This window comes from Sander lucioperca, chromosome 2 (genome assembly GCF_008315115.2).
Source record: "Sander lucioperca isolate FBNREF2018 chromosome 2, SLUC_FBN_1.2, whole genome shotgun sequence".
Classification (NCBI taxonomy): domain Eukaryota; kingdom Metazoa; phylum Chordata; class Actinopteri; order Perciformes; family Percidae; genus Sander; species Sander lucioperca.
The window spans coordinates 27823024-27847982 of record NC_050174.1 but is presented as its reverse complement, the minus strand read 5'-3'; the positions used below and the strand labels follow the sequence as shown (position 1 = coordinate 27847982).

At 42.8% G+C, this 24959-nt stretch overlaps 1 protein-coding gene across 3 annotated transcripts; it reads left to right on the top strand.

The window, feature by feature from the left end:
* Window positions 1-403: 403 nt before the first annotated feature.
* On the top strand, window positions 404-24553 carry zfr (zinc finger RNA binding protein). 3 transcript variants are annotated; one of them, XM_031300440.2, is made up of 20 exons: window positions 404-596; window positions 746-827; window positions 4374-4653; window positions 5848-5986; window positions 6703-6915; window positions 7896-8134; window positions 8354-8557; window positions 9348-9666; window positions 11041-11222; window positions 11319-11438; window positions 12041-12186; window positions 12916-13081; window positions 13413-13615; window positions 16032-16182; window positions 16835-16976; window positions 18987-19084; window positions 19925-20020; window positions 22906-23017; window positions 23387-23484; window positions 23664-24553. In XM_031300440.2, the coding sequence occupies exons 1-20, from the start codon at window positions 560-562 to the stop codon at window positions 23844-23846; spliced, it is 3210 nt and encodes a 1069-aa protein (XP_031156300.1). In that variant the 5' UTR covers window positions 404-559; the 3' UTR covers window positions 23847-24553. The 3 variants fall into 3 exon arrangements, 2 of the variants coding, with proteins under 2 accessions (XP_031156300.1, XP_031156299.1); XM_031300439.2 differs by having other exon boundaries at window positions 4374-4668; XR_004895968.1 differs by lacking the exons at window positions 18987-19084; window positions 23387-23484; window positions 23664-24553 and having other exon boundaries at window positions 4374-4668; window positions 22906-23023.
* The last annotated feature ends 406 nt before the right edge of the window (window positions 24554-24959 follow it).

The following is a 24959-nucleotide window of genomic DNA, read 5'->3' as shown; positions in this document are numbered from 1 at the left end:
ACAATTATACTATATATAGGTAGAAAGTGCTGTTACAGTCATTCCCCGGCTGCAATGACGGTGCAGAGATGCAGAAGACCTGGAAACACTGACCAATCAGAGCAGACTGGGCTTTTCCCAAAATACAAGTTTAAAAATATGCATATGGGACCTTTAATTGAGTTGTGTCTTTATGTGTATTTCATTTATTTGCTCATTTCTGTGCTATTTACGTTTTACATTTTCATTTCATTTGTGTGTGTGTTTTGTATTTTCCCATACTGCTTGTACTGTCTCGTAATGTGATTGTGATTTTAATAAAGTTAGTGAACAATAAACCACAAAAAAAGGAAAACATCTTTTACATTGAGCTGACCTGAATGCAGAGAACTGCATGCTGCTGCAGCAGGAACTGTGCGCGTCCCCGTGATTGCATGCAGTTTTCAGCGGGCGTGCAGAACTCGGTTTAACACCATTGCTCCCATCCTCTGCGCAGGCGCCAAGACGGCATTTCCGGGTACGACATGTCATATAAATACGCTGATCTACTGCTCGACCGTCGTTAGAAAACACAAACCCAATGATTCCCATATGTCCAGTGGTGTCCTTCACCTATGGTGAGTATCGTTACAAAAACGTGGATAGTATTTTACAGCTAGACAGGTTGAAGTGACGTTAGAAGCAGTATTAAGATAGTGATGTTAATGGTAGTCCTTGGACCGCTAACTGTTAGCTGTGTGTGTGTGTGTTTGTCTGTCCTCCGCAGTGCCCAGCCGGCTCGGTGAAGATGCCAAAATGGCTACCGGCAATTACTTTGGATTCACCCATGGCGCTGCCGCCCAGTACAGGTAAGGGGGCCCTAAGTAACGGACCTCTCAGTCACAACATGCTATATATTAACTTACATGTTAGCGGAGTGTGAGTGATGTGCAGATCAAGTGGCTGTGTGCTTCCCATTGTTAGAGCTGGGGGAGGGGAGGGGAGGGGTGGCCGTCCCTCACTCTGCGGCGGCGGCGGCTGCTGCTGCGGCTGCTCACACTGCGTTAAAACCTAAAACACGCACGGAGCTGCGCTCATGGCCTTTGCGGAGATAACCTGTTATACAGATGGAGCCCAGTCTCAGTAATCCGTCCATATCAGTTTAGGGTTATCAGACGCCACAACACAGCGGGCCAGATTATTCAAAGTAATCCATTAATGTGCACACTGCCATTTCTTTGGCCAACACAGTGTTGCCTGATAAATATTATATTGCGGCAAAAGGTGATCCACGTACGTTAAAAGGTTGACCGAAGACCCAATGGTCTTTGAATGAACAAGGAGGCTTTTATTACAGTGTTACTGTATGTCAGAACACTGGTTTTCAGATCGGGGGACCCCAGGACAAAATCTTATCAAATGGGGGTCCATGGTCTAATTTGTCACTTTAGGGGTCGTTGACATTAAAGAGTTCAGTGTGTCAGCCCATTATCAACCTGGGAAAATAACCCTGTGTTTAATACAGATTGAATATTCCCCATGATGATGGTTTACAGGTACATGTGAATGTGATTAATTAGTGGAATGAGTGCTATGAATAGCCACAGCCTGCTAATGACAGCTGCTCTGGTGCTGTTGGAGAACACAAGCTGTGAAACTGCACTTCTTCTCTGCCGATCTCTCACATGTATCGAAATGCAAACTGTTTCTACATTTAAAGGCCCAGTGTGTAACGTGTTTAGTTGTTCATTATCAAAATCTGTTTTGCCAGTTCACAAACTTTTTCATGAATATTTACCACCACCATCAATTCCAAGTATTCCTATTAGCTTGAAATTTTACATTTGCATGAACTGGGGTAGACGCTCCATATTCATGCTCCATCTTGAAATACGTTAGCCGGTAAGGGACTCACAGGACATACTGCTCCGCCTTACGCGTTCTCGCTGTCACATGATAAACTCACAGGTGCTGCTAATGCTGCTAATGGGTATCGTAGCTTCCCAGCCCCGGCAAGTTTGAAGAAGGAAACATGGAGGACCACACGTATTCAACATCCACATTTCAGGAACAGGAGTCTTCTTCTCCCAGAAAAAGGAGATTGAAAAGAGCAAGAGACCGGCTTTTTGAAGCGTGAAGGCTGTAATATGTACTTTGAACTGCGTGGTGCGAGAGAGTTGATTGATATATGATCTCAACGCTAGATGGGAGAAATTCAGGGTTCAGTGCTCACAGGCGACCGACCTTTCGGTTGGTAGACAACCGCTAACCACCTGAGCCACAGCCACCCATCTACTCGGCCCTTATGACGTTTTTCCACTACATGGTACCTCCTCGACTCTCCTTTTTTGGTTTTCCATTATGATAAACAGTCCCTGGTACCTGCCAACAGGTACTTTTTTTTTAGTATCACCCCCGTCGAGGTTCCAAGTGAGCTGAAGCGATACCAAAAAGTGACGTAAAAACCTGCAGACTACTGATTGGTTGGAGAGAATCGTCACTAATCACTGCGTCATCATTGCTAGCGACAGACAGGGGGGAGGAGGGGGGGTCCTGAACAAACCCGCCATTTTTAAATAGTTTAGCCAGCGGTGGTTTTTTTGCTGCCTCCAGCTTCTTTAGAAACTAAATGTGTCTTCTGGCAAACAGCCACATGCTGAGAGTCAAAAACACACACCTTCCACGTTCTGTGTGTGTGTCGCGTTAGGTCACGGCAGTGTCCTGCGGCGTCGCTATGACGACCAGCTACGCTTGCCTCACACATGAGGCAGTACTAAATGTGCAATGGAAAATGGAGGACAGGGCACCGCGGCCGAGCAGCAATGTAATGGAAAAACGCCAATAGTCGCGCATAGCCAGACCGTCCTCCACTGCGCTGCAGAGGAAGGTCTGTCTAGTCCACACAGCATTCCTGGATGGGAGAAAAACGGGCTCCGGTTTATTGGCATTTCTTTAAACCAATCACCATCTTCTTGGGCGGCACCAAGTGCCAGACGGAGCCCCGGTGCCTCTGCTAAATAGTCTCAGGAAGGAACTTGTTTTGGTGGAACATGTGTACGTTCAAAAGTAGTTTTAGTTGTGCAACAGAAAACTCCGATTGGACAGATAGTCTAGCTAGCTGTCTGGATTTACCCTGCAGAGATCTGAGGAGCAGTTAACCATAGTCCTCACAAATCAGGGGTCTCCAAACTTTCTTCATCTAAGGGCTACTTTAAAAAAAAAAACAAGTGGCCAAGAGCTACTTGCATCACATCGCTTACATTTATTTACATAACACACATACGCTGAATGAAGCTGTTTGTACACGCATGAAATTGCAAAACCCAAAGCTTGTGGAAAAATCTTCACTTCACGTCAACGTTCATGACTATTTTACCCTACTTTTAGCCCAGATAGTTGGCTACATCACTGAAAATATTCCCATCAGGGTCCAAGAAAACATTACCACTTTAGAAACCTGCTACTTGTTGGAGACCCCTGTCATAAATCCACCGGAGTTTAGAACGGCAACACACAGAAAGAGGAGGGTGTTGGACATCCGGCCGAAAATGAGGGACATCCAGCGGAACCTATGGCGGCACCTGAACATTCCTGTAAAAATTAAATGTTGAGATAGAGAGAGAGAGAGAGATATATATAAAAAAAATTACTTGGCTTCCGGTATTTATTAGCTGTAACCTGCCTCTGGTGATGGTTTTGTGGGTGTGAATGCCGTATTGACAGTTTTGCAAAGTGACAGAAATTGTCAGACGCAGCCCACCCAACTTCAGTGACGAAAAGGTGTGGGAGGAGGGTTTTTAGGGCTGTGACATTTTAGTTGACAATTTGTCATACAAATAATTGTGATTTAACGATTTGATTGTCTTGTAATGTTAACTGAAAGTGACTCGTGAGCTTCCCAAAGATTCCCACCCTGAGGGGATTTGTACTTCAGAGATTCCCGCAGAATTGGATTCTATTTGTGGTGGTAGCTGACCGGGGAGGGCCGGACCTTCAGTTGGCTACTGTAGCAACTCCAATTTTGTCAGCGCAAACCCCAGCACAGGGGTCTGATCCCAGACCGCCCTGATTCATAGAGAATATTTAACCTGGGACAACACAGAACCATTTACTACCATTAGACAACTTTACTGTTAATTTGTCCTCTGCTCTAATTGCCAACAGCTGTCTGCTGTGAGCGCATCCACCGTCTCTTACTTGGCAAAGCGTCCCATTAATGTTCTGTATCGCAGAGTGGAAGCCTGAGATGCCCTGCTCATGTATTATACCTCCAACTAGTGTAGCGGTGATGCTAGCAGTATGTGAAATGGGACCCTAAACTGTTATTTTAACACCACTGCCACAATGAGTGATGCCAACAAGTTGCGACTGGCCAGCTAACCTTGGACTTTTCTCTTTTTGTGTTGCCCTACCAGTCAGCAGCCGACTGCCGGGGTAGCGTACACACATCCCACCACAGTGGCCAGTTACACGGTTCATCAAGCGCCTGTGGCGGCACACACTGTGGCGGCGGCCTACGCTCCCACTGCAGCCACGGTTGCTGTAGCTCGGCCTGCGCCCGTCTCAGTAGCGGCTGCTACTGCTGCAGCTTATGGAGGATACCAGCCAACCCACGCGGCCACTGACTACGGCTACCCTCAGCGCCAGCCGGAGGTCCCTCCACCGCCACCGCCCGTCACCTCTCAAAACTACCAGGTACAAAACTACCAGGTACACAAAGTTTTCTTTTTTCCTCTTAATGTTGTTACAGCTTTTTGTCATTTAGATTCTTGGTGGCCACACTGGGCAGGGTGATTATACCAGCCATTGGCGGAGTCATTTTAACAGTGTACACAGGTTCAATGTTTTTCACTTTTTCTTTTAGTCTTAGTATATTTATTATCCAGGGAACAAATATTCCAATATTTAGGTCCAGCCCTAGTTATTATAGAATTCTAAATAAAATCATGGCTGGATACAAAAGTTTTAAATGATAGCTTTAATTGATTGCTTGAGAGGCCGTGTGTGAATAGCCCCGCCTTCGAGATTTAACCCCTTGGTGCCCACCAGCCGCAGAACATTGTTATAACTGGGGTACTAAAAAAATCTTTGAAAAATAAATACTGTCTCTAAGCTAAACACCTAAGCTAAATATGTTACATAGCAAAGGGTCTGAATACTGATGTCAATGTGATATTTCTGTTTTTTTTATTTTTAATACTGTACATTTGCAAGAAGTCGTAAAATTCTGATATAGCTTCTTCATTATGGAGTATGAAGTGTAGATTGATGAGTAGGGCTGGGCGATAGGGAGAAAATCAGATGTCATATTCTTGACCAAATACCTTGATATTGATATTGCGGCGATATTCTAGGGTTGACAATTGGTGCTTTAACAAAATATCTTCACACTTAGATTTTAGATAAATAATCATCAGTAATGTGGACATAATGTCTAAGTGGGTAAAGGTAAATAATAGAACAGTTACAACAGTCTGGTAAGCTCAGAAAATGACATCACTTTACTATAATGCAGCCTTTAAAACCAGGAAAACACACTTATGTCATATCAAGATATGGATATCATTTTGATATATTGCCCAGCCCTTTTGATGAGGGGGGGGAAATGAATTTCAATGATTTAAGCATAAGGCTCCAACATGTGACCAAAATGTGAAATAAGTGAACTGTGAAGGGGTCTAAATACTTTAATTAATTGCATGTTACCAGTATGTTGAATTGTGTAATTGGTGTGCATCTGTGTAAGGTAGTTGTTGCCACTGTGGTCCATGCTCCTCATTTGTCTCACTAAAAGTAACTTTGGGGTTCGCTGTCTTTGACATGTGGACAGGGAGAGCCAGGATTTGAACCGCCAACCCTGTAATTGTGTTTTACTGTTTTCCTCTGCAGGACTCCTACTCCTATGTCCGGTCCACAGCTCCTGCTGTTGCGTATGACACCAAGCAGTACTACCAACAGCCTACTGCTACTGCGGCGGTCGCTGCTGCACAGTCACAACCCAGCGTGGCAGATTCCTACTACCAGACAGGTAGACATTCACTTATGTCCCTTTTAAAACAACAAATGCACATATGCACCTATGACACTGGCTTACTAATCATTAACTCCCCATTAGCAGATATTCCAGTCTGTAGTATACTTTACTGATAAATCACAGCATTGCACTTTAATAACACTGAATAATAACTGACAGCTGTTTGTGCTGCCGGCATCTTGCTGTGTGCAGCATGACACATGGCCAATACTAGCTGACATGAAAGATCAATTTAAACAAATTCTTTTAGACCTCTCCATTTTTCTCTTGTAGATGGGTTGGATTTGGCCAAGGTGATTTGTTTAGTTTCCTGTTAGCAAACTCTGTTCTTCTCCTCCGTTTACTGGAGGATTACAGCCATGTGTATTATAGCCTATAGCGCCAACTTCTGAACAAACTACGCTGTAGCCCAGTTTATTGCTCCCAACCAGTTGATGAAAACGTGCCCAATTCACTTTTAATTTTTTTGCTAATTTCGAAAGTTTGCTTAAAATTCACTTGACAATTGAATAGAACCACGGTTATTGAAAGCTCCTCCAATGTGTATGAGCTGTACATCCAGGGGCTAACCCGATTGGCATGGTCTAGCTAACGGATGGTTCAGGTGGACTTTAGAACTTATGCTCCCCATGTGCCAAGACATGCACGTAGTTAGCAAGTTAATTCAACATTATGCTGTACAATACCAAAAATGAATTTGTGCTTTCCAGCCCCCAAACCAGGATATAGCCAGGGGGTGACATCATACACCCAGAGCCAGCAGACTCGACAGGTGACTGTGATAAAGCCAGCTGCTCCCAGTCCAGCCTCGTCCACGTTCTCCATCTACCCAGTGACCTCCACTGTCCAGCCAGCCGCTGCGTCTGTGGTCCCTTCCTACTCCCAAAGCCCAACATACAGCACCAATGCTGTCACCTACTCCGGTAAGCAGAGTATCGTCAAGACGTTGAAATTGGTAATCCATTCACTTCAGCCACAAAGCATCACCAGTAACGACTTAAAGACTGTAGTCTTAGCACAGTGGTGCTTTGCTAACATCAGCATGCTAACATGCTCAAAGCGACAATGCTACCATGCTTCTTTTTTACAAGTAGTGTAACATTATCCCCCCCACTCGCAGTTGCCATCTTTCTTAGCTCAGCTGCCTGTTTACCAGTAGAGACTGTGTGTGCACTACAATCCAGCATCTCTGTATCCGTTTAATAGAAAGATGAGCAGTATTAAATATTATACCTCTGGTATTTCTAAATGCCATAATCTGTTATACCATAATACCTTGGTACTGGCCACGCCTTTTTAAAGCGGGTATAATATTCACCATCTTCACCTCTTAGTTTAGCACCTTAGCATGCTAACATATATTAATTAGCACTGAACACAAAGTACACAGCGTTTACAGAATGTTCAGTCATCAAAATTGAGAGCTATTGTCCAAAATGTGTATGAACCCAGATGTGGAACAATCTAAAACGTAATTTATTGTGAAATTACATCTGTTCTAGCCCTGCTAGCAGCGGCTTTAGGGATGACCATGTGGGTCAGTTGATTCTCCATTATGTTCCAAAATGAAATATCTTGCCTTATAATCTTATCTTACCTTTAATCTTAACTTATCTTAACTATTTGATGCCGTGAAATTTGGTCCAGCCGTTATGTTCCCACAGCATAAATTGTAAAACCGGTGATCTCCCTGACTATTTATCTTCATCCAATACTTTGGTTTATGACCAAATACCAACTAGCATTCCCATCAGCCTAAGCTGCTCTTGGTGTTTAGTTTTATCAAATTTTGGCATGCTAAGGTGCACATGGTTAAAATAATGCACATAAACTTTGGCTTTGCTTTTTCATGGAGCCTGTGACTGAGTAGGTTTTAAGTCGCCCTTGGTTTCTCCTTTTCCAGGAACCTCGTACTCGGGTTATGAGGCAGCAGTTTACTCTGCGGCCTCCAACTACTACCAGCAGCAGCAACAGCAGCAGAAGCAGGCAGTGGCAGCTGTAGCAGCAACAGCAGCATGGACGGGGAACACTTTCACCAAGAAACCCCCCTTCCAGAACAAGCAGCTTCGGCCCAAGCAACCGCCCAAGCCCCCTCAGATCCACTACTGCGACGTCTGTAAGATCAGCTGTGCCGGCCCGCAGGTGAGTTTATATTTAGCCCACAATAACACAGTTTTTGTCATATGTGCTAATAAGCATTAAGCACATGCAAATATGCAGTAAGATGTGTGTCAATAAAAAATGCCTCCGGTTTTTACCGTCTGCTGAGTGTGCTCCTAGTGTTGTGTAACCCCAAAGGACTCCACAGAGCCATGCGCATGACTAACAGCTCTGTCGTTTTCCAAACATTGAATGCATTAGACTTACAAGGAGCATCTGGAAGGCCAGAAGCACAAGAAGAAGGAAGCGGCACTGAAGGTTTCCCAGAGCAGCACCAGCAGCGGCAGTGGTGGAGGGGTGTTGGCCCGCAATGCTCAGAACCAGCTCCGCTGTGAACTTTGCGATGTTTCCTGCACTGGGGCTGACGCCTATGCTGCCCATATCCGTGGAGCGAAACACCAGAAGGTATGGCTATCAGTGGGACATTACATATCTACCCAGAATCAGTCAGTGGCAGGCTGAAGGCGGTGTTAACGTTCAAGACAGCCCTCTGGCACAGCTCCATCTCTCTTTGAATTTGGGATTTAGGAGAAAATTGTGATACTGAGTTGTTGTAACTTTTATGTCTATGCTAATGGTGCCAAGTCATTAATTCCTATGTGTTACCAAAATGTATTGGATTGCAAAACATGAAATCTCATAACATACATCCATTATCTAAACCTTCTTGTCCTGTGCAGTGATGTGTAACCCTAACTGGCTGTTCACATTCACACCTGCCGACAGCTAAAAGTTGTCAACTAACTTAACTTGCATGTCTTTAGTCTCTAAAGACTAATGTCTATATAAAGACCTAGACACCTTAAAGGTCACTTCTTGACGTTTGAAGTATTGTCAAACAAAATGAGGCTAGCTTGCCCCTCCCTCCTCCTCATCCCGTCCCTTCCCCCTCCCTTCCATGCACTAACCCCCCAACCCCCATCCCCAAATCCTTCTTGTCGGTTATTATTATCGCTTAGAGCACCTTTTAAGATCATGCAAACTCCACAGAGAAGGATGAGATAAAACAAACGTATTCCAATGAATATGGCAGCCATAATCGGTCAACACCTAGTACATACCACCAAATCTGAAGTAATGAACCAACCTTTTTTAGTCGTACATAAATGAAATAGTGTTAGGGATCAGTAGTCTACTGTGTTTCAGTGTGTTAACCCTCAGACCTTCTGAAACTACTCTGAACTCTCTTCTGCAGGTTGTGAAGCTTCATACCAAACTTGGTAAGCCCATTCCCTCCACTGAGCCCAGCATGGTCACTCAGACATCGGCCTCCACCACGGCGGCTCCCAGCAAGACCACCACCGCTCCCCTGAGCAGCTCCAGCAGCACCAGCTCTCTGTGTGTGGCGGCCTCCTCCTCTGCTGCCACCAGCTCCACCCCCCCCTACCTGAAACCTGTCAACATAGTCAGCAGTGGTGTGGTGGGTGCCAAGAATACATTAGCCAACAGCTTCTCTGCTGCCAGCCCTGCCTCAGCTGGGAAGAAAGTCAACGCCCCCAAGATCAATTTTGTTGGTACGTAAGCCCCCGTTGAGGATGCAGCACTTCTTAGTGCGTTTTTACACCTATAGTTTGTTTGCTTTGGTCTGAATCAGTTGAGTTTGTAAACTTGGTTTGGTTTCACACCTGAAAAAATCCAAGCGTACCAAAATACTTTATTACAAATTATGCAAGAACGTGCACTCCACTTATTGGTCTGGTGTGTGGTGTGTGTGTGGGGCGGGAGCAAGAAAGTAAATGATTCTTTTCATGAAATTATTGAAATATTTGAACCAATAGTTTGCAAAAGTATAAACCTTATTTGTTCTTTAGGAACATTTCTGCCGATCAAAAAAACAAGCAGCTTTAGTTAGCGAAATGGTTTGAAATATCACAGGGAGGAATGTCCATGCAGAAACAGCCATGGTGAGCTGCAGGTGATGCACTCTCAGGCCGTGTGGCCATTATTCTGTTGAGGAAAAAAATGCCTTTTAGGGATCGACCGATATGGATTTTTTTAGTGCCGATACCGATTTTTTTTTTTATTTTTTCTTTCCATCAGCCTTAGCCGATGACCGATACGGGCTGCTGATTTTCTTGAGCCGATATTTGGAGCTGATAATGCTTTTGCTCCCTCAATTTACATCATAAAAATGTAAACCCTGTCACACTGGATTTGTTTTTGGAATCTGCCATTTCTTTAAACATAATAAACAAAACCACAGATCAGTGTCACTTCTGCAATCATCTTACATTCGTATCACCCAAATTATGTGTGCAATGTGCATCATATGGTGCACTGCATATGGTTAACTGTGCAAGGGTAAAAGGCTTTCATCAACCTCTATAACACAGCCTTGATGATGCATTGCTTGCTGACATATTATAAGACCGATATATAATCAGGTCATCACAAAATGTCCTTTGTCAACACATTTAAATAATTGAAGAAAACAATAACCCTGAAAAGTAGCCATTGAAATAAAGTGCTTGATTTGTAATTTGAGACTCTGCTAGTGGGGGAGGGGCAGTGCATGGTCTGCACGTGAACTGCAGCGTCTCCAGCCACACAGAGCTGCCTGTGGACGCCTGTCTGTAAATAATGCCGGGAAAAAACTATTGGCGAACACAGCAGCCGCGTATCGGTCGATACGCGTAAAAACGCAAATATCGGCCGGCCGATAAATTCGCTCTATCACTAATCCTTTTTAATCAATCCTAAAAATGAGTTGTTAGCGGCTCTATTACTATCTGCTGGTTATCATGTTAACCACAGAGAGAATTCCTCCTCACAGAGCCACCTTACCAACTTTGTCACATTGTCTTTTTGTGTGGAATTATTTGGACCAAGATTTAGCAGTAACACTGTAAATGGTGTATTATTTAAAATTTGTAATTTCTTGTATGCAGGTGGAAATAAATTACAGACCACAGTGAAAATGGACGAGGCCAAAGTGGAGGCCTCTAAGCCTGCGACGCCCTCTTCAGCTAATCATGACCCCAAGACCGACGTTTCAGATTCTCTGTCCACATCGGCCTTGGCTGCTCTGCAGAGCGACGTCCAGCCTGTCGGTCATGACTATGTGGAGGAAGTGAGTTGTAACAGACCAATTCATTATGCTAGAGCCTACACTTACTGAGCAGAAATGCATTTAAATCTTGAATGTAACACATGGAACTCTTTCTAGGTCCGCAACGATGAAGGCAAAGTCATCCGCTTCCATTGCAAGCTGTGTGAATGTAGTTTCAACGATCCAAACGCAAAGGAAATGCATCTCAAAGGTCGTAGGCATCGCCTGCAATACAAGGTTTGTAGCAGACATTGCATTTGATTTTAATACACGCTGGTTTATTCATCAGGCGTCTCACAGCAGGGTAAAGTTTTTTGCTTGCCTGTTATCAAGTTGTCAGGGTGCTCAGATGCATCTGGTCCAGTAGAGCAGACATCAACTCAAATAATAGTATGTAGGTACATACACAACTGATCTAAAGGCATATTGGCTCATGAAAGGTAAGAGTATGCATACTGACAGTGCTGAGTCAGTGCTGCATCAAAGACATCTACCCTGCTGTAATGTCATGGTTGTGTGGTAAAACCTTTTATGTGCTTTATCTTATTCTCAAAAGAAGTTGTCCTTGCTGAGAGTAAGAAGTGTAAGAAGCTCTGAGGTGGCAGTCCAAGTCAAACTGTCTGCCAAATGTCTAGGGATGACTGGGATGCTTGATAAATATATTACGCCTGCAATATGTTTAAACCATCACTTTTCCTTTTAATAATGATTACCCTTGAGATCTGGCAGCAATTCCACTGTACATCAGAATGTCATGAGTTTTCTTCTTCTTATTTCTGTATTACACCCATGAAAAAGCTTTTTTTTTTTTTTTTTTACACGATTTTTTTATTTTGTAGAAAAAGGTGAACCCGGATCTGCAGGTGGAGGTCAAGCCCAGCATCCGAGCCAGAAAGATTCAGGAAGAGAAGATGAGAAAGCAGATGCAGAAAGAGGAGTACTGGAGAAGAAGAGAGGAGGAGGAGCGCTGGAGAATGGAGATGCGGTATGGTTATGGTCGTTTCTTATTAATAGTTGTTGAGACGTACAGTATATAAGTAATTGTGTATCCACACCATCAGGTATGCTTTGAAGGGAACATGGTTATCAATGTCTGTTTCTACAAGGATTAAGAGCAACCTCTGGGCAGTCTTTATGTACAGATGGCTGGCATAAATGCTGGTTAATAATGCCTGCAGATGGGTCCATAGAAGGCCCGAGGCATCCCTGATTGATTGATTTAATTCTCCACCACCATCGGGGCACCTGGTTAGCTCACCTGGTAGAGCATGCGCCCCATGTACAGAGGCTATCCTTGGTCGCAGCAGCCACAGGTTCAACTCCAACCTGCGGCCCTTTGCTGCATGTCATTCCCCCTCATCAAATAAAGGCCTAAAATGCCCAGAAAATAATAATCATAAAAATAAAATTCACTAACAAAACACCAAGTGTTAATGCAGAAGGCAACTCGACTTGCTTTAGATTCTTGAAGGTGTTTCGCCTGTCATCCAAAAGACTTCTTAGCTCTGAATTACTGGTGGGGAGTCCCACGTTACGTTCCAAGTCCAGTTACCTTTGACTTAGCAATAGAAGATATCCCCAGAGGACTGAGAGGCTAGCTTTTGGTAACAACTTAGTGAGACACTTCATGTTGTTTCCTTGTTAGTGTCAGCCATCTGTACACCTTTACAGTTTTAAACTGTGATAGAGACAAGCTGTGGTTTAATATTTCCAGGCGTTATGAAGAAGACATGTACTGGAGACGAATGGAGGAGGAGCAGCACCACTGGGATGACCGACGGCGTATGCCAGACGGAGGGTATCCACAGGGCCCTCCTGGCCCTCCGGGTCTCCTTGGAGTCCGGCCTGGCATGCCTGGCCTGCAACCTCAGGGTCCTGTGGTGAGGCTTCATGATTTTGTCTCAGTATATTGCAAGATGGTGACACTCCACATTTCACTTGAGACCCCTGGTGACACTACAAACGATTACTGTACTAGCTGGTTGTTGACATCTATACACCACATCATTGTCCCAATAGGTGTCAGAGTTTTGTTTCATTTATAAATCGCTGCTGCTAGGATGAGTAGATCTAATCATACTGACATTGTAAAGTTGTAACAGCTGTTAGTTTTGATACACAACAACACGACTGTGTGGCGTGTTGATGATGTATACTTTTCTTTGAAAGAGTCTTGCTGTTTTGAACCTGTTTGGAACCTGTGTCTCTCAGCCCCCACGTCGGCCTGATTCTTCAGATGACCGCTACGTCATGACCAAGCATGCAGCCATCTACCCCTCAGAAGATGAGCTCCAGTCCATCCAGAAGATTGTGTCCATCACAGAACGGGCCCTCAAACTGGTCTCGGACATAATCACAGACCAGGACAAGGCCAAGGAAGAGGACAAAGAGGAGAAAGAGCCCTCTAAAGACAGGTGGGATTTACATTTTAGATCGTCTACTCAATGCAATAACGTAGTAGTTTTTACATAATCCTGCTGACAAACATCAAACCAAGGCGAAAACATGAGCTCTTTTGCGGGGTTAATAATAACATCAGTATAAATGTACAATATTAATGCCAAAGTAAACGGTCTTGCACAGGTCCAGTTTTGCAAAGCCGTCCCTGCCTCATGCCTGCAGAGCTCAGAACCAACCCATTGCCCCCAAAACTGTAAAAACATGTTCAGTCGTGGAGTTTGCATTCAGCATTAATTCAAAATCGTGTGTGTGTAATTCTTAACAAAAGTCTTGTTAGTTAAATACCTGTAGTCATATAGCAGCAGGTATTTGTGTTGCATCTGCAGCAGAATCCCCATGGTTATCAGGGTCCGAAATTAACAGTCGCCAAATGCGGGTACATTTTCCGTTTGGCGAGTAAATCTCAGAGGGCTCAGGCTAATTACTTGGCTAGTAGCAAGTGCCGATTTTTGGCAGCCAGCCTTCCAAAAGAAAGCACAATGAAATAAAATGTTAACCGATCATTAACCGTTGACCGACAAGCAGGAAACGGAGTCTCAGTTCACCGTCCGGGAGGCTCTGACACACTCACCGCACTTTGTGTCTGCGGACAGCTGTAGGCTTGTACAGGTGTTAATGTTCTGTGCATTAGAGCTGAACGATTTTTGAAAATAATCTAATTACAATTTTCTTTCCCAAATATTGCGATTTGATTATTTTTTTTAAGCTCTTTGTCTTCTGTATTATTCAACAAAGACAAACAATATATAGTATTTATAGTATGAACAACACACAATTACACACTAGACAGTTAAAAAAGTAAAAATATAGCACACACACACACACACACACACACACACACACACACACACACACACACACAGTTTATTTTTTTTTTACAGTACACAGAGAGGAGCTGCCTCCAGCCCCTCCCCCTCGTGAAGTTGCGTGCTGCCGTGTGCACTTGTTCAGAGAGGCTATTGTTACGTTAGCATGTTGCTGGTGTTCTTGCCGTGGGATTAACTGTACTAATAAAACTGTTGAAACACCGCGGCCACGCTGCTGTGAAAGCTCCCCGAACGTCATTTATCAGTCTGGTTGTTACCCCTCTCAGTGGCAGCTCCTCCACTTATATCTTTATAACGGCGCTAGCTAACCGGAGCTAACCGCTAATCAGAGCTAATCGTTGCCTACCGAGCCTTCAGTTCTGTGTGCCTGTAGTCATTAACTGCATGTATGGACTCAAGCCCGAATAAAACCCTTCATTTTATTAAAATGGCTGTAAAAGTTTTAAACTAAACAAGAGTTGTTTGAATGACAGAAATCACCTCAAGGTACAGTGTAGCGTTAGCGTGCTAAGTTGATGCTTTCTCTGCGGAGTGCAGACTGATTTGCTCTCGCGAGTCACATGACCAAATCGCAGCCTTTGCGATTAGGAAATCGCATTTTAACATATCGCGATATTATCGCAAATGCAATTAATCGTTCAGCCCTAGTGTGCATTGTCGGACACATGCAGCCACTTTCCTGAAACCGTTTTCGGGACCGAGACAGGTCCACAGCGGGCCAAAATTGAGTTCAAAGTTAGGACTAGCAAGTTAATTGGCAGTTAAATAGATTGTATGGCCTATCTACATTTTTATCATGCAAAAGACATTCTTTAAAACTTTATATTTATTTATTAATATTGGTTTAACTGATAATATTGGGCTAATCAGTCAAAAATCCTATTGTCCGTTCATGGTTAAACTATTAATCATTAACGTCCCTACCAGCAGGACTTGCAACCCCATCCATAAAGTTTTGTTATGTAGATCTAAGTTATAAAAAAAAACTGCAATTTTTTATTATTATTATTATTATTATTATTATTATTATTATTATTAATATTTTGGCTGGTAAAAAAATATGCTTTTTCATCTACCCACCAACTTTGCCGGTGAGTCAAAAAGTGAATTTGGGACACTGATGGTTCTAGACCATGGTCTCGGTCTTCCCTCTGGTCAGCTTTTCTGACGGTTCCAGGTTTATACAGTAAGATCATTTGGAGCACAGCAGTGCACTTTTTAAGCAATAATCCAAACCGCATTTTGAGATACACATGGCCAGACCATTTTACTATTGTTTTCCTACAGTATATTTTTCATTCATATTTGACCTCCATGTTGCATTATGTAGACTGGATCATACAATAATTTGGATACGTGTAGCTAACAGCAGAAGTGAGTGACAGGTTGCCTCGCTCAGCCCTGTTTCACCTTTCCTCCAAACACACCAATGAGTGCTTTTCAATTTGGCTGTGTAATTCTTAATTATTTTGACAATTCTGTATTTGGATCTTTCTCTTCTAAGAATGAGTCCATTGTAACTGTTGCTTGTGTACATGTGCAGAGCCCTGAAGGGCGTGATGCGGGTTGGCGTCCTGGCCAAAGGCTTGCTGCTCCGCGGGGACAAGAACGTCAACCTGGTCCTGCTCTGCTCGGAGAAGCCCACCAAGAGTCTCCTTAGCCGCATCGTGGAGCACCTCCCCAAACAACTAACAGTACTATCTTTACAAATATCACACCACAATCACTTTCTGCAGTGGCCACTTTAATAGGTACCTTCCTCGCGCTTCCCAAGTCATTTGTTGCCCTGATCTGTCGGTTTTAAAGCCACCTATTTGGCTGTGTACAAGTTGGTTATCAGAAAATCCAGGAACGAATAGTTGAATCTTCGTAGCCAAATCTGATTTAAACTGAAAAAATGTGATTTGAGTACAGCCCTAGTATGGGGAATAGTGTTTTTAGAGCATTGGTAAGAAACAAAGATTCAGGAGCTTTGAGGGACTCCAGTATCACATCGATTTATACCCACAGTCACTGCTTTGTCATATAAAAACAGGAAACCTAGATTACATTATAAGATGACCTATTTGCGTCCCCACCACATTACCCAGTTGCATAAACCTCACATCACGCCCATTTTGTTCCAACCGTAATCGAATCTCGTGATTCCAGTGAGCATCCTTTGACGTAACAAAGCCTTTGCGGTCCACATGTACTAACAACTGTAGCTATGAAAGTGGCCACTGAGTAGGATAGGTGACATCTTCTAGGTATGCCCCCTATCTGGGAAATGACTGTCGACTAGTTGGATGTACAATGGACTTTGAAATAATGTTAGTGCATTTGCATCTGCACCGTTTCTTCCAGATTGTAACACCAGAAAAATATGAGGTCAGTGGATCTATCCAGGAAGCAGCGATCATTCTGACTTCCTGTGTCGAGCCAAAGATGGAAGTGACGATCACACTGACTTCACCTGTCATCAGGGAGGAAAATGGCCGGGATGGAGGTTGGGCAACCCATCACAGCCTTTCCCATTGCACCTCCTTTCTTGTCTTTCTGCTATCTGTCTATGAAATCAGGTTCAATATGTTTGACACCCTGAAGAGCGCTGTCCTGCTGGCACATGTTTTGTTGGGCTTTAAATCCGATCATTATCCTGGCAACTTGCTCTATATGTAGGATTCATTTGAATTTCAGAAATGAATGACAGGGCAACCAAGGAAGCAAGCTCATCAGATTTAACTTTAGATGTGATCTCTTTTCTTCAGTCAATGGCCTGCACGCATTTCAGTTTTAATACCACCTTTGTTTAAACAACTGAAACCATTAGAATGGATTTCTTTTCAATGAAACATTAGAATTAGATAATCTGCTTTTACTGGCCTAAGGTGGGAGCCAATGAGAGACCCCCCAACATAGTTGTTTTTCTCTGTATGTGGGGCAGATCACTTCTAGTATAAAATGAAAACAAGATTGAAAGAGGCAAGTGCCAGCAGTATTGCTCTTAGGCTTTTTGCTCTTACCTCTCAAATGCTATTTTTATCCTTCAAACAAAGCATGACCAGTGTTTGCATTGTGTTAAGTCTAGTTAATCCCAGGTGAGATTCTATTTTGTTTCCTGTGTTCCAGGGGGTTCTGTTTCTATTTCATTGTAAGCTATAATCAATGGGAGACATGCATTACAGTATATTTTCTCCAAATTTCCTTTGAGATGAGGAGACAAAAAAGACAATTCCTGCAGAAGATGACCAAATAGACAACTCAAGTTTAATTTGGAATTAATTGTGCAAAGATGTTTGGATTTTGCAACCCTTTCTCAAATCAAGATTTGGCAGAGGAAATTGGATGTTACTATCCCACAGGAAACAAATCTTCCTTTTGTGTACTGGCCAACAACAGTTCACCATGCTGAGGTCCCCTGTTCTGAAGTGCTCCCCTGAGTTGATCTTCACACACACATAGGACTCAAAAATGAAAGCCTTTGGCAAGTTTTTGTCGTTTTGACTTCGCTGACAATGGAAAGATTAGGACAAATAATTTGAAGATGGACCAGTTTCTCTTTTGAATTAATTGACAATGGAAAGATAAAGATGAACCATATGGTTTTGAAATCCAATTGTTCCAAATGATTCTTAGGGGAGTATTGTTAGAAGTTGAGGTACAGAAGGCTATGACAGGAATCTTTGTTTGGACCTGAGTGCAGCCTTTGGTATACAGTGATTGTTGGGGTCTTATTCCAACTTACTGATGTTAGGTATGCATGCAGTGATATCCTAACCCTTTTGTTTGCTGGTAGTTCATGTTTTTTTCTCTTCTTCAGCACCCATTGCTTCCTCCTCTTTATATTCGTAGTAATATTTCAAAGTCCAGCACAAAGAAACTACAAATTTTCTAGTACACTGTCTCCCATCAGAGGTTTAGTAGAGCCCAACAGCTTCGGAAGGATTTTTGACCAAGGTTTTCTCACATCCCAAAAACGTTGCCACACCTACTATTGCCATGCCTCTTTTTTATCAGGTCAGTCCCTATTAGCAGCCATTTGCCCTTTCTTTATCTCTGCACCGAGTTCATTGTAACCGTCATTAGCCACGGAGTCTCTCCTCTGTCCCAGTGCGTGAGCAAAGCAAATCTACTCAAATATAACCTTCCCATGGAGGAAAGCTTTACAACACAATCACCTGATGAAAACGGTATTGGCTTCAAAACATTTATGAGCCTAGACCCAAGTGATTTAGTTATTGGTGCTTTCCAAACGCATCAATGTTGAGTCAGTAAATTCCAAACCCCTTTTACAGAATATAATGACTGAACATCTGTATCTGTCCACTTACTTTGACAAGGTGTTGGTTTGTGTAGTCAGATGTTAAAATGAATACAAAAATAAGCAACCCGTTGTAGGTTGTCATGGAAACAGACATTGGTATGTGTGGCAATGTGTTTGTTCTTTGCCAGCCTCGCTGACCTGGTCAAACACCCATTCCTCATCACCATTTTGACACTTCAAATCCATTTTTAGATGTAACCTCGGGTATGGTGAAAGACCCAGCGGACGTCTTGGACAGGCAAAAATGCCTTGACGCTCTGGCTGCTCTGCGCCACGCTAAGTGGTTCCAGGTTCGGAACATCATTTTACTTTCTTATTGTAGCCTTATGAGATGCATTCTTTATTTGTTTATTCCTTTATTTATTTTTACACATTTGGTTTCATTTTATAGTAATGAGGAAAACTATTACTATTTGAAGCAACAACAACAAAAAATATTCAAGGATGCCACATATTACAACAAAGATCTGGTTAATGTCCGTGTGTATTGATTTTAAAGTTCATTTGAGCTCTCGTATGAAACAAATACTCTAGCAAAGAACTGGCATCCTTGTATTCCCTTTTCAATTCAAGTACTGCATTATAGTTCCATGTGATTCCATAAGGCTGCACAATAACTTGCACAAAGGTGTGCCATCAAGAAGTGCTTTCATGTTCAACGTTTGTATCGTTTTGATTCTATATATATATTTAGAATAGGGATTGAGAGAAAAAGGAATATCTGAGTAGTTTCCTGTGATTCTGCTACGTGAGCAAAAGCACAGGCAAAGTAAAGCGGATTTCCTCTGCTCTGTCAGTCCCTATACTCTCCTCTCAGGTGGACTCTTGTACTTTAAGTACCTGTTTGTGAGATACCTGGATAAACCGGGGGGTCAGGGTTTAGAAGATGACAAGTTCTCATTTCTTGTGCATCTTGCAAACTTTGAACTCCTTTACTAACTGTGAGGTACAAGACTACTGGGAATGGCAGCTGATTGCAAGCTCTTCTGGCTCATACACACCTCAAACCATACTCAAGCTTCCATTATGCACAGTAGTGTTTGGACCTCTATGACAGAACTGATTCACTTGTTTGGTCCATCTCTTGTCACTCTTGTCACTCCGTAAACCTAACTTTATTGCATCAAAAGGCTAGAGCCAATGGACTTCAGTCCTGTGTGATCATCATCCGAATCCTGCGAGACCTGTGTCAGCGAGTTCCTACGTGGTCCACCTTCCCCGGATGGGTGAGTATGCTGTTGAACTGGGCCTCTAAGTGCTAGGTGACGTTGGGCTGTCCCGTTTTGATCTACTGTTTGAAATGAACAGCCACAGATGGCCTGAGTGAAAATTCTAACCGTGCGAGTTAGCTCCTACATTTGGGTTGTTGATCTATGAGACTTTGAGTTAGGCTGTTAGCAATGCAGCAGTACAATACTCCGATACCACCTGTTCATACTAGGGCTGAAACGATTCCTCGAATAATTCGATTTACAAAAAATCCTCTGCAAAATGATTTGCCTCGAAGCTTCGTTAAATCAAGGTTACCAACGTTGCGTTGCTGACGTACGGTGTTTCCACAGGGAAGTTTGGAATCAGTTCAAACGTAGTTAAAACGAGAACTCTGGAACTCTGGACAGTGTCTACTGAAAAATGGAACTAGCTTAGCACAATAATAGCACGACGTCAATGCTTCAGCATCTCAACACAAAACATTTCTCATCCATTCCACGAAGAGGACCCAACAAAAGTAAATCACGGAGTTGTATGGACGATGAAACTACACCAAACACAACTACCAAACACAAAGACAAGAAAATACAATCTGATCTAAAGAGCCGACTTGTTGACTATCCCTTCGGAAAAACAGCTGACTGTTGCGCACCTCTTTCTTTCTTTCTTTCTTTCTTTCTTTCTTTCTTTCTGGAGAAACAGCTGATCAACGATCTACTAGCAGAAGTGTAACAGAGCTGTGTGACATTGTAATCAAATATATAAATTAAAATAGATTGAGTATAACTAATATTTACATATACATACATTTACATATAGGCCTATATACAGATCAGTCTCAGGTTGAAACTTGTAGTTCTGAAAGTTAAGTTGGACAACTTAATGTCATGTTTATGCATGTTTAATGTATGCCTTAGTGTGAGGTTGATGTCATTTCAGAAAATGTTTTCTTTACATTTTTTACAATGTAATATGGCACTTAAATGCACTTAATGTTTAGTTTTTTTCAGACATGATATTGTAAGCAACGTAGGCAATAAAAGTATTTCTTATCCGATTAATCGATGGAATAATCGGTTGAATACTCAATTACTAAAATAATCGCTAGCTGCAGCCCTAGTTCATACACTCAGGCCCTGTTTACACGAATACGCTTGCGGGTGAAACAACAAAATATTTTATCAGATGTGCCTTTCATTTAGATGGTGACGGCATTTTTGGGGCTTACAAACGCAAAAAAGTGAAACCACCCTCCAGAGTGGAAATCTTAAAAATGCTCCACCGTCACGTTCCCGTTGCGCTACTAGGGAGAGAAGAGGAGGAGCAGGAGGAGACAAGTAGAAGGAAGGTTCTACGCAGGTGCACAGACTTGGTGGATCACATTTCACACACTTTTGCGTCACCATATGCACGCAGATTTCCCCCCCATAACACTCGTCTAAACACGGAATAAAAAGTGAGAACGTAACGCCACTTTTGCGTTTTCTCTTCAGATCGTTTCTGTCTAAACATAACCTCACTTTTCATTTAACTGAAGTACATTTACTTCTCTACCAACTACAAACTGACCCTGGTGGGGTGATGTTTGGCACGGTTCATACGTTTTGAAAAAACCTGGAAAAGTTTTGGAATTTTAAAAAATGCAAATTCCAGGCCTGGAAAGGTTTTGGAAACATAAAAAGACCCAGAAAGTTTTGGAAAAGTCATGGAATTTTTTTTTTTTTTTAACACAGCATAATATGTGATTTAATAAATGTATTTCACGTCGTCCTAACCCCACCGTTATATTATTATTATATTTCCCACTATGAACCACATAAATCATTCATTTTATGGTTAAACCTCTGAGGGGAAACTTTAACACAGATTTATATTCTTATTGTATAATGTCGATTTGACATTTTCAGGAGTACATAGTCATGGAAATTTGCCAAAAAGTCATGGAAAGATATTGGTTAAAATGCGTATGAACCCTGGTTTGGTTAAACAGTTAACATACATCACAGTGACGGTCTTGTGTATTTCATTTTTAAATAAACTGACCAATGAATACCAAGGCAAGGGAAATCCCCTACTCTGCTTCACCTTTTACATGCTGCACTGGTGTTTGTTTTTTCGGGAGAAACTAAACCAAGTACAGAGCAGACAGTCTGTTGAGCCTTCCCAGAAGATAGAACGTTGTGAAGACATGTCTGTAAAACACAATATCAACAACATATCAGCAGCTTCAGAACTAAGGCCTTGTTCAGACTGCCAGCCCACATCGTTTTTTTGGCATAGCCAGGTTGTATTCTGGTTAATTTTAGAAAGTCTGGACCGTAAATAAAATTCAATTTCTTAAAATCGGATCTAAACCACATTTGGAGTTGGCTTGAAATGTGATTCCAATCTGATTTCTACAGATGTGTCTCAGTCCGGCCGCTCAAATTGGATTCCTAAGTGTTATGCGCCTGTACTTATGCAGATAATATTATGCAGATAAGAAAGTAAAAACTCTGAGGCTCTGTAGTCGGAGCCAGCGAGAACAGCCCATTTGCACAGCAACCTGTCAGCGTGATTGCAGGGCTAAATGACGGACCTCTGCTTTTCAAGCTTTCTCTTGAGAAGGATCATTACTACAGCAACCCATTCAGATAAGTTGGCGATGTCTGGACACAAATCCGATCTGATCACTTGGAAATAACAGTGCAGACAGTCTGTGAAAGATCAGATTTGAGAAACAAATCAGATTAGCCTGCAGTCTGAACCTAGCCTTAGAGTAGTTTGTAGCAGAAACATTTGCAAACCCGTTACAATGACTGTTTGAAAGATGGAATACACTAGGATTACAGTCTATTGTATGCAGGCAGAGATTGTGTGTTTCAGCGTCTAAGCCATCTTCACCATCCTTTGTGTTCAGGCCATGGAGCTGCTGGTAGAGAAGGCCATCAGTAGCGCCTCGGCCCCCCTCAGCCCGGGGGATGCCCTGAGACGCGTCTTTGAATGCATTTCCTCTGGGATCTTACTCCCTGGTGAGATTGTTTCTTTATTCTCCTATGCATTGATTCCTGTTTTACTCACTGGGCTCTTTCACCGTCCTGTAGACGAAACAAAAGCAGCTTTCTGTTCTTGGACCAAACACGAGGCAGCTGAGAAGGGAAGGGGGACAGTTTTTTTTTTGTTTTTTTTTTTGTGTGTGTGAATTTCCCCAGTCGGAACTCATTTTTCCAATTATTGTAGCAGCACAAATGCTCACACAATGTTAAAAGAAGTGACAAATGATTAGCACATCTGCCCTCTGTTTCAGATAGAAAATCGGGCCAGTAGTTTTCCCGTGAGCTTGCTGACAGAGAAACAGAGCCGAACCTGCGTCACTTACTACCGTTTGATTTCTTCAACAGGTGGGCCAGGATTGGTAGATCCCTGTGAGAAGAAGCTGGTGGATACCCTCACAACGATGGGCGAGCAGCAGAGAGAGGAAATTACCTCCAGTGCCCAGGTACAAGCTCTGATATTCTACATACGTGTACGGTCAGAAATGAGCCGTTTCAATAGGAGGATTGACGCTGTTTGGAAGACAACCAGCTAGCTGATTAGCTCATTGTTAGTCATGTCATAAATATAATCAGAGGTTTCTTATGGCTTGTTTTGAAATGTCCTTCCTATCTCTCCGTACAGTTTGCTCTAAGGCTTCTGGCCTTCCGTCAGATCCATAAGGTTTTGGGTATGGACCCTCTGCCGCAGATGAACCCTCGCTTCAACGTCCGCAACAGCCGCAAGCGTCGCCGTGACAACAGTGATGGGACGGACAGCTTAGAGGGCGAAGGCAAAAAGGACAAGAAAGATTATGATAGTTTCTAAGCAAGCTTCTCAATCTGACCTCCATACACGGATGTACTCACGTGTTGTATGCTCTGTCTCCTCAGTGTCGCCGTTCTTTCCTTTGTAACTGAAGCCTCACTCTGCTCTGTATCACACCAACAGAAAGCCAGTCTGTGTACTGTTTTAGTTGTAGAGTTCTTAAAGTCCTCTGTGTGCTAGATAACGCTGTTTTTACCTGATGTGTTGATGCCAGTGACTCCTTAGGAGATCATAGGATCACAAACATGACATATCTGTATAGCTGCATTCAGAGGTGGACTGTGTTGTGTTATTGTAAAGCATTCATTTGGCCAACTAAATTTCAAGTTATTCTTTTGAATATGAATAACTGCTTAATGCAAGTGATGTTTGATGCTGTGGTCTTGTTATGTTTCACTGCTCAGCTACACTAAAGATAAAAGATGCACAAAGATTCAGAAGAACTTTAACTGTGGATAGATCTGTTAGTAGTGAAGTTGTCAGCCCTAATCCTGGTTGTGGAAACGTGTACTGTTTTGGCTTTTAAAGTTAGTTTTCCTAGGTAATAAGGAACTTTATTGACTTGCTTGCTTTCTAAGTTGGTTAGTGTTTAAGTTCAATACTGGAAATGAGAATAAACTGGGAGGTAATGTAACTGCGCTTCAGTGTATGCTGCATTCTGCGGTACTGTCCCAGCAGCAGAATAAACCCATTTCCAGATTGAAAAATGTATCTGTGCTGAGTGCCCGAGTGGTTTCTCTGGTGGTGTGCAGTGGAAACGATATTTCAGACTAGCCTATTTTACAAACCAGGACTACTTCTTTGCGTTTCGGCTTGGTTTGCTGTCGCCGGCCAGCAACAAGAGTACGGAGTAATTCTGAAATGGTTTAACAATAGTTCAGAACAACCACGGCCATGAAGACCATCAAATGTTAACCCTGAGCTGACGGAAAGCCAAGATCACTAAACCTGCAGTCAGGTTAACCTTAGCCTTCGCTGTGAGCCAACATGCTCCCTGTAATCTGTCGAGCTGAACCTGAAGGACTTGTTTATAGATTTCCTTTTCCTGACAGAAGCCCAACGCTCAGCCAATCTGCAAGTGGTGTTAAGGAAAAACTCAGGCGAAGCACAGCA

Bases quoted from the DNA above. Each gene is read 5' to 3' on its own strand.
- zfr (XM_031300439.2), top strand. From the start codon at position 560: ATGATTCCCATATGTCCAGTGGTGTCCTTCACCTATG. The intron at 597-745 runs GTGAGTATCGTT...TGTCCTCCGCAG, and splicing joins AGTGGTGTCCTTCACCTATG to TGCCCAGCCGGCTCGGTGAA. The intron at 4,669-5,847 runs GTACACAAAGTT...TTTCCTCTGCAG, and splicing joins ACCAGGTACAAAACTACCAG to GACTCCTACTCCTATGTCCG.